We start from the raw sequence: 13,144 nt of genomic DNA on the forward strand, positions 1-13,144 counted from the left end.
TGGTTTGTAGCATCTGGCAATTACTCTAATGGACCTTCTTCAATCATAGCCAATTTTAAATTACCAGTATGATGTCACTGAATGCAGAGTTGGGAAGGTTGTTTTTGTCATACAGACACAATAGCTGGAAATAACCTCAAGAGCATAGATGAGAGTATATAACAGAATAAAATAATGAGGAAGTAATGGGCTTTAAATATTCATTACTGTATTTTTAATATAATTTGTTTGATTGTAAGTTTATACAATTGCATTTTTAATAATGCCTATGTTTAACAACTGACTGGCAAAATTCCAGAAAATGTAACTATCAGCTCTCACTCACAAACCAGAGTGAGGCAGCTCCAACACATCATGGAGGGCTCTGGAACTTCACTTTTCATCCCACAATACAAGTAAAAGGTAGCCAGAAGGGGAGTAAAGACACTTCAGGTCAAGGGAATAGCGTGAACAAAGACTTAAGACATGGAAATGACAGAATAGACAATAGTGACATTTAGTGTTTGCAAAATGTTTTCAACCCATCCCTGGAGTGCAGGGCAGTGGTAAACAGCACAGAGTATGATGGTGAACTTCCAATTCTGGTTCTACCACTTATTAACTGTGTGATCTTGACCACGTTTCTGAACCTCTTTATGCCTCAACTTTCTTTTCTGTAAAATGGGCATGATAATAACAGTTGTTACATCTTAGGGCTTTGAGTATTAAATACATTTATACTTGTAAAGTACATATAAAACAGGACTTGGCACATAATAAATCCTCAGCCAGTGTTAGTTACTTATTACTTTGATGCTTAAAACCTCCTCTGTGAATTAAATGTTTGTCCCCATTTTATAGGGAATAAATGTAAGTTTAGAGGTAAACTCAGTAGATAGAAGAGAGAGAATTTCAGTAACTGTTCTGATTCTCGCTTCTGTGCTCAACCCAAGGCAGAAATCCCACCGAGCCCTGAGTATGCTCTTCAGTAGGGCCCGCTGATGTTCTCTCTGGCCTATTAAGTGTCCTCCTGACAGGGCCCACAGCTGATTCCTAAACACCTGGATTGATGGGTGCAAGGCCTTCTGGGAAGGAAGACCCCCCCAGTGACAGACAGTGGGCGCTGGCTCCTTGTATCCTTGCTATTTCCTGCATGCTCACCTTCACCCTGGCAGGGTGGTTACGAGTACGGACTCGGGCCAGGCTGCTCTGGATTCAAATCCAAGCACTGCAGCACCCTGCCCATGCGATCTTGAGGAAGTCACATAATCTCTCCGTAGCTTTGTTTCTATACCTGAAGAAAAAAGGGATGGTGAGTATAAGCTCGTCTACCTCACAGCTTTCACTATAAGATGAGTATGAATTAATATACGAAAACTGCCTAGAAGAATGCCCTGCATCTCATAGGCACACTATAGGAATTAGCTATTACTATCAAGGATTGCTTTCTTTGTTTCCTCCTTTCCCGCATCCCTTCTCTGGGTATTATGGACATGGTCAAAGGGGATATGACAGGGGAACATGGTCTTCATTAATAAACAAAGATCATCAGACAGCAGGCGACTCAACCACAAGGATCTCATTCATCTCTACCTGGAGGGCCACACCCTGGTCCATACAGGTTCTCACTGTGCCAGAGCCTTATTCTCTGCACCTCGTTTGATCCTCATGAAGATCCTATGAGTTGCTCCTCTGTTTTACCATTATATATCTGAGGACATGAGTTTGAGTTAACTCTGGGAGTTGGTGATGGACAGGGAGGCTTGGTGTGCTGCAGTCCATGGGGTCGCAAAGAGTCGGATACCACTGAGCAACTGAACTGAACTGGTCTGAGGCTCAGAGAGGTTCAGGAACTTATCCAAGGTCACAGTGTGAAAAAGTCAAGAAAGATCAAAACCCAGGTTTATGGACATTACAAACCTTGGTCCCTAACCTTCTCGTCCGTCTGCCTTCCAGAATATTCCATTGGAAAGTTATGAGAGGTCATAAAATCTAAACCCCTGGTTTTACATGTAAAGAAAGAGGGTTTATTGATTTACTTATGGTCACTCAGCTATTGTGTGTATGACACAACTGAGATAAAAACCTGGTATACTGCCTCAATCTTAAGCTTAAAATTTCAGAAGGAAATGAAGTCATATTCATTAGCTGTTTAAAAATACTGACCAATATTTTATCAGCTTGCCTCTGGATTCTGGGCCCTTCTTTGGTAATACAAATGTTATTTTTCAGTAGCAATCACTCAGTCATGAAGGCCATGATCTTACACCAGATACTCCCTGCTCTATGATTTCTCCTGTCTCATCTGCCCTGCAAACCAGGTCAAAGAAGAGATGATGCATAAACACTCCCTCAACGGCCCTCCTACAAAAGGTACCATGTCTCCTGCTTGGCTCTATCACACAAAGATCAAGAGCTCTGAGTACTCAATGGGAACCCAAAAGACGAAGAGGAAGTCACCCGCAGGCCATGAACCTATGGATACAGTGACTTTTCAGTCTCCAAAAAGAGTGAAAAGAGGCCTCTAGGTCTGAATCATAGTTCTGCCACTCCCTTCCTTATAAGAAATTGGACATGCAGTTTAATTTTTGAGCCTCAGTTTTCTTGGTTATAAAATGGAGATAATAATACCTATTCTTTAGGGTTGTGAGTTTTGGAGGAAACACTGTATTGAAAATGCCTTATATGTAGCAGGTATTCCATTAATGCAAGTTCCCTTTCCTTTCTCTTGTCTTAGAAACCTTTCCAGTTTATCATCCCAAGGTTGATAAACGTTACAGGACAGGAAAATAATTATTTATGGCATATTTATTATGTGCCCAGCCATGAATTAGAGAAATCTGGAGTGACGGGAAGATGATGAGATACTAAGGGGTCTGATTCCTTGCCTTGCCTTTGCCAGCAATCCTGTGTGACCGTACAGAAGCCCACATCTCTGGGCCTTTTTCCATAGGGGTTGGATTTGATGACCCACAATTCTGTCCCACCTCCGGTTCTCTGTCTTACTCTAATATGGGTTTCCAAACATCTCCCCTTTCCCTGGTTGGGTCGCCCAACTCCGGGCACACCTGACCCTCCTGTTGCAGATCATGCCACCCACTATTGTTTTCACGTCTTTCTCTCCTGCTAGACTGGGAACTCCTTGAGGGTGGTCTGTGCCTTGTTCACTTGGATCCCTCGTGTGCTTGTTGCATACCAGTGGACACCCAGTAAGTGTCTAAGGAAACTGGAAGGAAGGAGGGCAGGAAGGTGAGAACCGCATACTTTCCTTCAAAGAGCTGATGATCACACTGTGACACATAAGCTGTGAGGCAAACAGAGACTGCCAGTGTCTGACCGCCAGCGACTGCTTCACAGTAGAGCAGTGGCAAGAAGGCTGTCTGTCTTCTGAGCACTGAAGCGATAAATCCACATGCTATGCAAGTGCTTCACATTAAATCAAAACACAGCAAGAGGAGAATTCAAAACCCAAAACCTAAAATTGCTAATTTGAGGGTCATTATAGGATGGTGACTTACAATAAAAAATATAGAAACCAAATGGATCATAATATTCTTAGTACAGAAAAAGTCTAGGCAAAAGAAGCCAGGAGTGGCAAGTTTGGAGCAGAAAAATGGAAAGACCAAAGGAGCCAAACTTGGCAATATGTGTATGACCTTGTCACTGTACAGGCAGAGGGACTCTAGCCAGCAGCTGTGGGCACATCACCCTCGTGGCCAAGGATTTCTCAGTGAGAAGGAGAATTCTACAGTATTTCAGCTGAAATACCCTTCTGACCTCATTCCCTGTGTTCCAACGCTTTCTGATGAGAAACCAGCTTCCTGTGAAGCTCTCTATGGTTATCAGGAAAAAATATGAGGGTCATGTTGACACACATATCCTATCCTACATGACAATTATATCTCTCATAGGAAACAAAGATAATGTAGCTTGCTTGGGTTGCTGGTCTCCTATGCGCCCTAGTGTTCCCGGGACTGATCAGCTTGGAGCTGTATCTAGTTGACTTTCTGGACTCAAGAAGCTGGATTCCAGAACCCCTGTTATGATGAACTTGTGAAGCTGATACATTGACCGTCCTTCCCCCCATTTTCTCTGCTATTCATTGGTTAGTTTATTTTCTCAGGATTTGGAAAGTGCCTATGAGTATGAAGTCCAGATGCTGTGCTAGAGACTGAGGAAGGGCCTGGATGTGCTTGCTGTCTAAGGGAGAGAAAGACTTATCAACCACTAGGGACAAGAGTACAGGAGGAACCCAGCGGGAATCTGGGGTTCTGTGTGAGCGGGAGGGGACTGAAGAAGGAGAGGCCTCGGAGGAGCAGTCAGATATGCTGAGGCAGAGACAGGGTCAGGAACAACATCCATGAGGTAATTCAAGGTGAATCCGGAACAATAAAGATCCTGACAGATGAGACACAGGAGGGTCAGGAACATAGGGGTGGAAGGTGGATTCCAGGCAGAGTGCAGAGTGAACAAGCCTCAGAGGCAGGAAACTAAGAGCTGGAACACAAAAGTCCTGAAGATGAGAATGGGGACAGAGATTGGAAGCATAGGTTGAATGGAGACATAGGCTGGAAGCATAGGTTGAATGGAGACATAGGTTGGAAGCATGGGTTGAATGGGGACATAGGTTGGAAGCATGGGTTGAATGGGGACATAGGCTGGAAGCATGGGTTGAATGGGGACATAGGTTGGAAGCATGGGTTGAATGGAGACATAGGTTGGAAGCATGGGTTGAATGGGGACATAGGTTGGAAGCATGGGTTGAATGGGGACATAGGTTGGAAGCATGGGTTGAATGGGGACATAGGTTGGAAGCATGGGTTGAATGGGGACATAGGTTGGAAGCATGGGTTGAATGGGGACATAGGTTGGAAGCATGGGTTGAATGGGGACATAGGTTGGAAGCATGGGTTGAATGGGGACATAGGCTGGAAGCATGGGTTGAATGGAGACATAGGTTGGAAGCATGGGTTGAATGGAGACATAGGTTGGAAGCATGGGTTGAATGGGGACATAGGTTGGAAGCATGGGTTGAATGGGGACATAGGTTGGAAGCATGGGTTGAATGGGGACATAGGTTGGAAGCATGGGTTGAATGGGGACATAGGTTGGAAGCATGGGTTGAATGGGGACATAGGTTGGAAGCATGGGTTGAATGGGGACATAGGCTGGAAGCATGGGTTGAATGGAGACATAGGCTGGAAGCATGGGTTGAATGGAGACATAGGCTGGAAGCATGGGTTGAATGGGGACATAGGTTGGAAGCATGGGTTGATCGGGGACATAGGACAGGAAACGCTGCTGTGTAACTGCAGGGATAGCAGTCAAAATGTAATCTGCTCGAATGGTGCTCCTCTGGGGGCCCCAGGATGAGCCAGAGCACATGGAGCCTTGTACGCCTTTCTTGGGAGCTTAAGACTTTGTTCAGAAAGCCATGGAGAACAAGTGAATCATTTAAAGCCAAAGACAGCATGACTTCAGATTTATATTTGAAAAACTTAACATGAGAAGCAGTCCAAAAGCTGAATTTGATAGAAAAAGACTCTGGACAGAGTGAATAATTATGTGACAATTGAAACTGTCAGGAAAGACTATGGGGGCCTGATCCAAGGCAGACAGGGTGGAAAGACGGAGGAAGTGAAGGTTAGAAGAGATGTGTGGAGTGAGAATCTACAGGATTTGGTGAGTGATGGTGCCACTGGCAGGGATGGGTCACCCAGAGAGGACTGAAAGGAAGACAGTGAGTTTGGGCCCTTAGGAGTCTGAGGAGCCCATGGGACCTCCAAGTGCAACTGTCCAGGGGAAACTGGGTCTAGACCAGAGCTCAGAGGGATACTGCTGCTTATAGCAGCGGACAGACCGGAGTGGGAGGTGGGTCCAGGGGAGACAGTGGGATTAACCAGGGGGAGTGTGGAAACTAGGAGGGAAGGGAAGGGATGAAAGGGATCCTTGGACAAAATTGGGAAACACCTATATTTTAGTGACAGAAAGAGCCTGAAGAGTCTGCAAAGAAGACAGAGAAGGTACAGTTGGAGAAGCAGAAAGCAAAAACCCAGAGAGAGTGGAGTCTCAGCAGTCGAGTTTGAGGAAGAATGTGTTTAATGGCGTCCCCATTGCATAGGACAAGTCAATTTCATTTCCAGCAGGTTCCACCAAAAAGGGCTCAAGCACCTTGGCAAAAATGGGATCTCTAGCCCAGTCTGACAGCAGAACAATCCTGTATCTGTCTGACCACCCCATTCCCTCCCAAGCCACAGAGCGGCAGGCAGAGACTCATGTGCGTCTTCCGTGCAAAGCTGAGCACGCAACCTTCAAAGAAACCACAAAGGAGCTGCTCATTTTTAAAGGAAAAACACACGGACTCCATGGGCATAAGGAAGACATTAAGACAGGGTCAAGGAGGAGAAGTTCTGCTTCCACTTCATATTACCCTTCACAGAAACAGTCAACCAACTGAGTACACAGTCACTTAAAAACAAAAAAGATCAAGTGCTGTTACCTTAGCTCTGTTCCCATCTCCCACTACCCCAGTAAAAAGGAACACAAAATGTCTCCACTATGCATATGTGTTTTCTGGTTTAAAATCTCTGGGAATAGCTCCCTGCAAAAAGAAATGCCGACACCCCAGGATTCAGGTGAATTCAGCCAGAGACTCACACTAGGGCGTCTTCGCTCCCTGGCAGGGATGGGGGAGAGTTGGGGGAAGAGCCGCCCTGCAATTTTACTGCTGTGAAATTGGCTCCAGATGGAAGCAAGGCAAGGTGTTCACTCCCTGCTGGTGCCAGACACAGACAGAACCTGAAGTGCCCGCCACCTTAGGTCCGTAATCCCACAGTGCCAGGTGGCAGCCCTGCTGAGGGTCCCGGCAGGGCTCACGGTGCAGGGTGGACCAGGGCTGTCTGTTGCTCGGAAGAGAATATTTTGAATGCAATGACTTTCAGATGGATTGTGGGTTTGGGGGAAGCCGCGGCGGCTGGGGTCTGGAGGAGAAGGGGCAGGAAAGAGGAGAGGTGTTTCCCGACTCGGCCACAGAGATGACACGTCTTAGGACCTTCTCCAATTTCAGTTTTCAGAGACCAGCCCTGCCCTGGAAGAGAAGGACCATGGAATCCTCTGTTTTATTCCCAGGTCTCCCCAATACCCCCCAAAGCCATGATTCACAAGTATGTAGCTTCCTGAGAGCACGGCTCCCCTTGGGTTGACATGTGGCCAGCCTGGGGGTGGAGAAGCTGGGCAGCTGCGGACCCAGACGGGATGCTGACTGAGAGCTCTGTGGCCACTGCAGACGGGAGGGGTTAGCTTCACCCACTCAAAGGCACCCACACCCCACTGACTAGTGTGGAACTGTGCCTTTCCCGCCTTCTCAGTGAGACCGGCTGAGGCTTCAGGCTGAGTGAATGGGTGTTCTCTGGCTTACAGCGCCCCCTAGCACTGGTCAAAGGGATAGAGCCCTGTGAGCTCTCCAAGGAGCCACCCACCTGCCTATCTCAGTACTGCCTGATGGGGCCAATTCAGCTAATCTTATGGACGTCTTTGTTACCAAGTCTGTCTTTACTACGAACACTGTCCTCAAGGAACTTACAATCCAGGAAGGTAAACAATCACATTACAGTCAGACAAGTAGAGTGAAAGAAAGCAGCACAGGATAACATGGGAGGGGGTTGACAAAGACGGGATGGGAATCAGAGAAGGCTTTCTAGAGGAGGTGACATTTAAACTGTGATCTGAAGGCAGTACAGGAATTCAGTGAATTTCAGAAATAAGGTATGGAGATAACAAAAGGCTTATTTCTTGATCTTTCAGTGCTTATGATGCAAGAGGCAAAAAGACAGAGAAACAAGTAATTACAATGGGGCTCTATCAGGAATAAGACCCTCCATCACTTCTATGCCTTCACCATCAAAATCTTTGGTTTCAGCCTGAGTCTTGGAGGAGGGAGCAGAAAACAGAATAGGAACTCGGTGTTGATTGAGAAATTGATGGACATGCTTTAGTCTTAGTCACATTTAATTTTTCTCAAACTTGTTTAATGGCAAGATCTATTTTCCCTTTGGAGACATTCACCTTGTCCTTGAGACTTTTCCATGGATCCTGAGACTTTTCAGCCAGGGGGGATCTTGGAGATCGCTGAGTTACAACCTTCCTCCAATGAACAAGAAAACTGAGTCTAGACAGGTGAGGTGACTTGCCTCAACAACTGTTTCTGCAGCAACCTTTGGAACAAATCTCACATCTTTTGCTTTTGCTTTTCATCCCAGCCTGTTTTTGTCCCCCAGAAAGAAAATTTTCATGTGTCACTTTGCAGCAATATACTTGAAATGCTTTCAAAAGATAGTAGATAATTTAGAAAGGGAAAAATAAACACACAAGAGATAAATCTCTGAGGAGTACAGAGCTGCATTTGTTATGATTGGCTCAGAGGTGATTATTAACATAACAGAACTATTTAGTCACTGCAGTGGAGTTCTCTACCTGTTGGGTACTGTACAAAGGGACTCTGAAACTCATCTATAGACTTGAAATGCAGATTCAGGACTGCGAGTGGCTGTATAAGAGTCTAAATGTTAGATCATGCACTGCAGCTTGGGGGACTGGGGCCACGAGTGTGTGGAAGAGAGCCCCAGTAAGGAATTGGGCAGCCACAATCTCGGCTCTACCACGAGCTAACCATGAGACTTTTGGGCAAATTTCTTTACCTGTCTGAACCTTATTTTCCTGTAAAATGAGGATGGGCAGACTCTCAGGTCATGTTTCAGGTCCTCAAAACGTCTGAGAGACTTCCTAGATCTTGGAACTTGATATGAAGAGGGAGTGGACCACTCAGATTTAGAAACTTCTTCAGTTCTTCTGGGGTTTATAAATCTATCAGTGTCCTTAGCTGTCAAGATAAAGTGGGGAGCCGGTATTCTCATTCTTACTTGCCATTAGCTCCAGGCCCCCGCCATCTAGCTTCTAAAGTGGACTTGAGAAAGCAATTCTTACATATTATTAGGTCCATGGACACAATGACATCTGGATTGATGGCTATGAGGTCTGCTTGCTATCCTGACCCAGAGGCAGTAGTGCTCCTCTCTATAATGATTCATGAAGCTTGCTTTTTCTCTTGCTCAAGGTGAGGACTGAGGATGGATGGACAGAAGATATTCCCCTTGGGTTAGATATTAGGGAGAACTTTCCAACTGAAACAGAAGCTGAACTCCAAACATACTGACTCCGTTTAGCATAGGGAGTGAGGAAATAAACCAAAGGGCAATTTTGCTACCTTTCAGCTAGAAAAACAATCAGATTACTCTTACACTTACATAACTAAGTAACTGCCATAAAGTCATATGCTTCAGATGTTTTCTATAAGGAACCTGCTGCTTGAAGTTCAGCAAAAGTTATTTCTCTGACACTCATTTTCTAGGAAAGCCTTCCCTTGGAGAAACTACTGGTAATTTGGACAAAACCTTAAAATGAGAAAGAAAAGAGAGAGAGAGTGAAGAGAACGCTTCAACATGTAATATGCTTATCCAAAGTGGATTTGGTCTGGAGAGGCCTATAAAACCTTCCACATGACTGGCACAATATAGGGATAAATGAAACTCTCAAATCCTACCAAGTATGCCCTCATTCAACCTGGATCCTTGGAGTGGCCTCCAAAGTGTCCACAGCTCAAGACTCAATGGGTTGCTGGCCACACCCATACCCGTGTCCCCTGGGACCCTAATTTGTACCCTGAAGAATAAAAAGTAGCCTGCTCAAATATCTTGGGCTTCAAAGTGTTTCTTCTAGTGTGGTTGGGGAAACAGTACAACTACAGTTCATGGAACAAGGAGCAAAATCCTAAGTAAACACTGAGAGAAGGAAAGCTCTCTCTGGATGGGGCTACAGTCAAAGGATGGGAAGGGTCTTAAAAGTTGGGAAGGAAACAAGACAGAAAAATGTGGAAACTAGATTCCTCTCCTTACTGCTAAATTTTTAAAGGGGAAAGGGGAGCTTTAAAAATGTTCTTGGAAATATCATTTCCAATGAAGCTTTCTGCTCCTGCCATTTTGGTGTCACTTCTCTGAGGTGTAAACAGAGGAATTTCTGAGAAAGAGGATGAACTTGCACTTCAGAGCAGAACTTCTCATCCTTGTTTTGTTCCAAACCTTTACCATTTTTATTACCAAATCATTTTAGTCTCTTTCCAAACGGGATGAGTTGGGAGAGAAAGTGAGGAAGATGCAAGAATAGAAAGAAGATTCCAGCTGCAAAAAGGACACTTGCACTTAAAGCTAACTGCCACTAAAAAGCCCAAGAAAATAAACACCTCTCTTAAGGCAGGAATCAGAGATTTCAGTTCCTGGCTGGTTGCCAAGTAATGGCACCTTTCTGCAACAGTTTCCTCATCTGGAAAATGTGAATAACACTTTGTGTTTTTCCTATCTAAAAGGATCATTGTGAGATGTAATGAGGTGAGGTATGGAAAATATTAATATAAGGCAGACTCAAGAGGTTACTGAATAAGAAAAATAGTCATAGTATTAGTTTTTAGCAGTTATCCATTATTGCTCATATTCTTGAATCCTGGATAGCTCTCCAGGATCTAGTTTCATTACAGGTTGGGATCAGTTCACCCCTAATTCCTCGCTGAAGGATGGAGACCTGTCTGCCCTAGGTGGGGTTACCATTTCCTCTTGCCCTTACTGTTTTTCAAGTAAGCCTAGGGACTTTGCACTTGCTGTTATCTCCTCCCAGTTGCCAGAGGGCTGAGGCTTCTTGTTCACAGCCAGGCTGTCACCTTCTCAGCCATTTTGCTTATTATCCCGTAGACAGCAGCGCCCTCCGCAGTATTTCTAACCCATCATTCATCATTCAGGGCACTATTACCTTAGCAAAGCACCCTATGTACTCATGTATCTTCTGATGTATTGCCTACAAGTTCCATGGGAGCAGAGTTCGTTTTGCTCATCCCAGAATCCAGAACGATGTCTGTTGAATGGCCTCACGATTTACTCCGGCTGAGCCCGGGAAACAACCTTTCATTCCAGCCAGTTCCAAAAGGCAAACGACTTCCTACTGAGCAGGAAAGTCTGGAGCGGAGGGATTGGGAATATGTCAACAACCTGGTTCTTTCCCCTCTGACCCTACTCTCTCCAGAGAAGGCACAGTTAACCTTACATATCCTTTCCACCAGGCACAGTCAAGGTCCCCAAGGCAAGGCCACCTCTGACCTGCCAAGGGGTTGGTGCTGGAGTGGGCGGTAGTTGATTTGGGCTTGGGTCAGAGGCGCCCAGAGGGCGGGGTGAGCGTATGGCGGGGTTGCAGGCGAGAAGGGCAAGGGGCGCCGCTCCGAGGGCCCCTGCGCCAGTGCGTACCAGGGGCGCGTCCAGCCCACCCACTCGCGTGCCCACAGCTGCATTATTCCCTAAAAGGACCGGAACGGGACGGGCGGCCCCGCCCCGTCGCCCCGCGCCCCCGGCCCCGCCCCCTTTTTGGAGAGCCGATGAGGTAATGCGGCTCTGCTATTGGTCGGAGTCGGCGGGCCCCGCGCGCTCGAGAGGGGGTGCCCTGGGGGACCCGCGCTATATCACTCGGCCGCGGGGCTGCTGCGCAGAGCGGGCAGCGGGCGGGCGCTCGGACAGCTTCTCCTCCTTCTGCTCCCTCCAGCTCCTGCTCCTCCGCCCGGAGAGACTGCCCACCCGCCCAGTCCTGCGCCAGCGCCGAGGCAGCTCCGTCGCACCCCATCCCGTCCCGCCGGGCACTCGGAGGGCGGCGCGCTCCAAGCCAAAGTTGCCCCCCACAGGCGGGCGGGCGAGCGCAGGCTGCAGCGACCCGGCCGGTGGCGCGCAAGGCAACTTTGGAGGCGCGAGCAGCAGCCCCAGCAACGGCGGCGGCGATGACTCCCTGGCTCGGGCTCGTCGTGCTCCTGGGCAGCTGGAGCCTGGGGGACTGGGGCGCGGAGGCGTGCACATGCTCGCCCAGCCACCCCCAGGACGCGTTCTGCAACTCTGACATCGGTAAGCGCTCCAGAGTCCCTGCCGGAGCCCCCGCGGTGACCGCTCGCTAGCGCGCTGCAGCCGGGACTCCGGCGCTGCTGCGGGTGGCCTCGCCAACCCCCTCTCCCTTCCACTGCCTGGGCCTGGGGGGAGGTCGTGGAAGTAGATACTGGGGTATGCTTCAGCAGGACTGAGGTGGATAGATGCAGAGAAACCGACCGAGGCCGAGTGAACTCTCTGCAGCCATGCTCTTTTAGGGCGTGAGGTCCTTACTGGTCTTTCCGACATCTGGAAAATTCCCCTTTTCACTATCACGGGAGAACTGTCTGGGGAAGAAAGGTGGGGAGAGCATTTCTAAAACTTGGAATGCCAACTAAAGTGCTGGGATGATGAATAGTTTAAAAAAAAATGAAAAGGAAAGAAAGTTGCTAGTCATGTGCAGAGAAAGTTGCAGGAGAAACTTGAAGTTTTCTGAGTTTTCACCATCTCCCCATGGATGTTCATTCTTTTCACTGAGACCCAACTCAGCCTCACACTCCCTAGGCAAGTGCGAACTGAGCTTCTTGGACTGCCAAGTTTGGGTGAATTTGAGGGAGAAAATGAGAAGGAATCTGTGGGGTTGACCCTCCCCGAAGGAACTGTATTTGAGAGTGTTGATAGCAAGCAGAAGGTGGCGTGTGTGAGGGATCACTTATCACATAGCTGTGAGAATTCACAGGAAGGTTTTTTTTTTTTTCCTTGAATGTGTGCGGGGTGGGGGAGACAGGGCAGTGGAAAACAGATTTGTACCAAAAGAACAAAGATGTCCAGGGTCACATCATGGTGACTATTCCAAATCAGACTTAGTCTCTTGATTAGAGACAAGGGCCTTGAGAGTCCTGGGAGAACTTGTTTCAGAGTGTTCAGGACACTTGTGCTTGGATGGCCAGAAGGGGAGTAGCAGCTGGAAAACATCTCTCCTCTCCTTTCCAGCTCATAAAGCATGCAAGTCTAGTGGCCCTTGCTGTGTGTGTGTGTGTGTGTGTGTGTGTGTAAACGTGGGCTGGGGGTGGGGTACAACACAGTCTAGTCACCCTCCGCCTGTATCAATTCAGAGGTGAAGAATGGAGCGTGTGTGTTTTAAGCACAGTCATAAAGAGGAAAAGAAATTTTCCACTGGGTCCTGGGTGAGGGCCTCCACAAGTGTGCTGCAGGCAAGGGGA

General features: G+C 47.3%; 2 protein-coding genes across 3 annotated transcripts in view; one reads left to right on the forward strand and one right to left on the reverse strand.

Moving 5' to 3' along the window:
* SYN3 (synapsin III) overlaps positions 1–13,144 on the reverse strand; it is a 422,732-nt gene that overhangs the window by 238,224 nt on the left and 171,364 nt on the right. The window lies entirely within an intron of this gene.
* TIMP3 (TIMP metallopeptidase inhibitor 3) overlaps positions 11,508–13,144 on the forward strand; it is a 58,598-nt gene continuing 56,961 nt past the window's right edge. The window contains exon 1 of the mRNA XM_065938538.1: positions 11,508–11,963. Coding sequence (XP_065794610.1) covers positions 11,843–11,963 — 121 coding nt within the window. The 5' untranslated portion in view covers positions 11,508–11,842. The remainder of the gene's footprint in view (positions 11,964–13,144) is intronic.

This window comes from Muntiacus reevesi, chromosome 1, assembly GCF_963930625.1.
Source record: "Muntiacus reevesi chromosome 1, mMunRee1.1, whole genome shotgun sequence".
Lineage (NCBI taxonomy): Eukaryota > Metazoa > Chordata > Mammalia > Artiodactyla > Cervidae > Muntiacus > Muntiacus reevesi.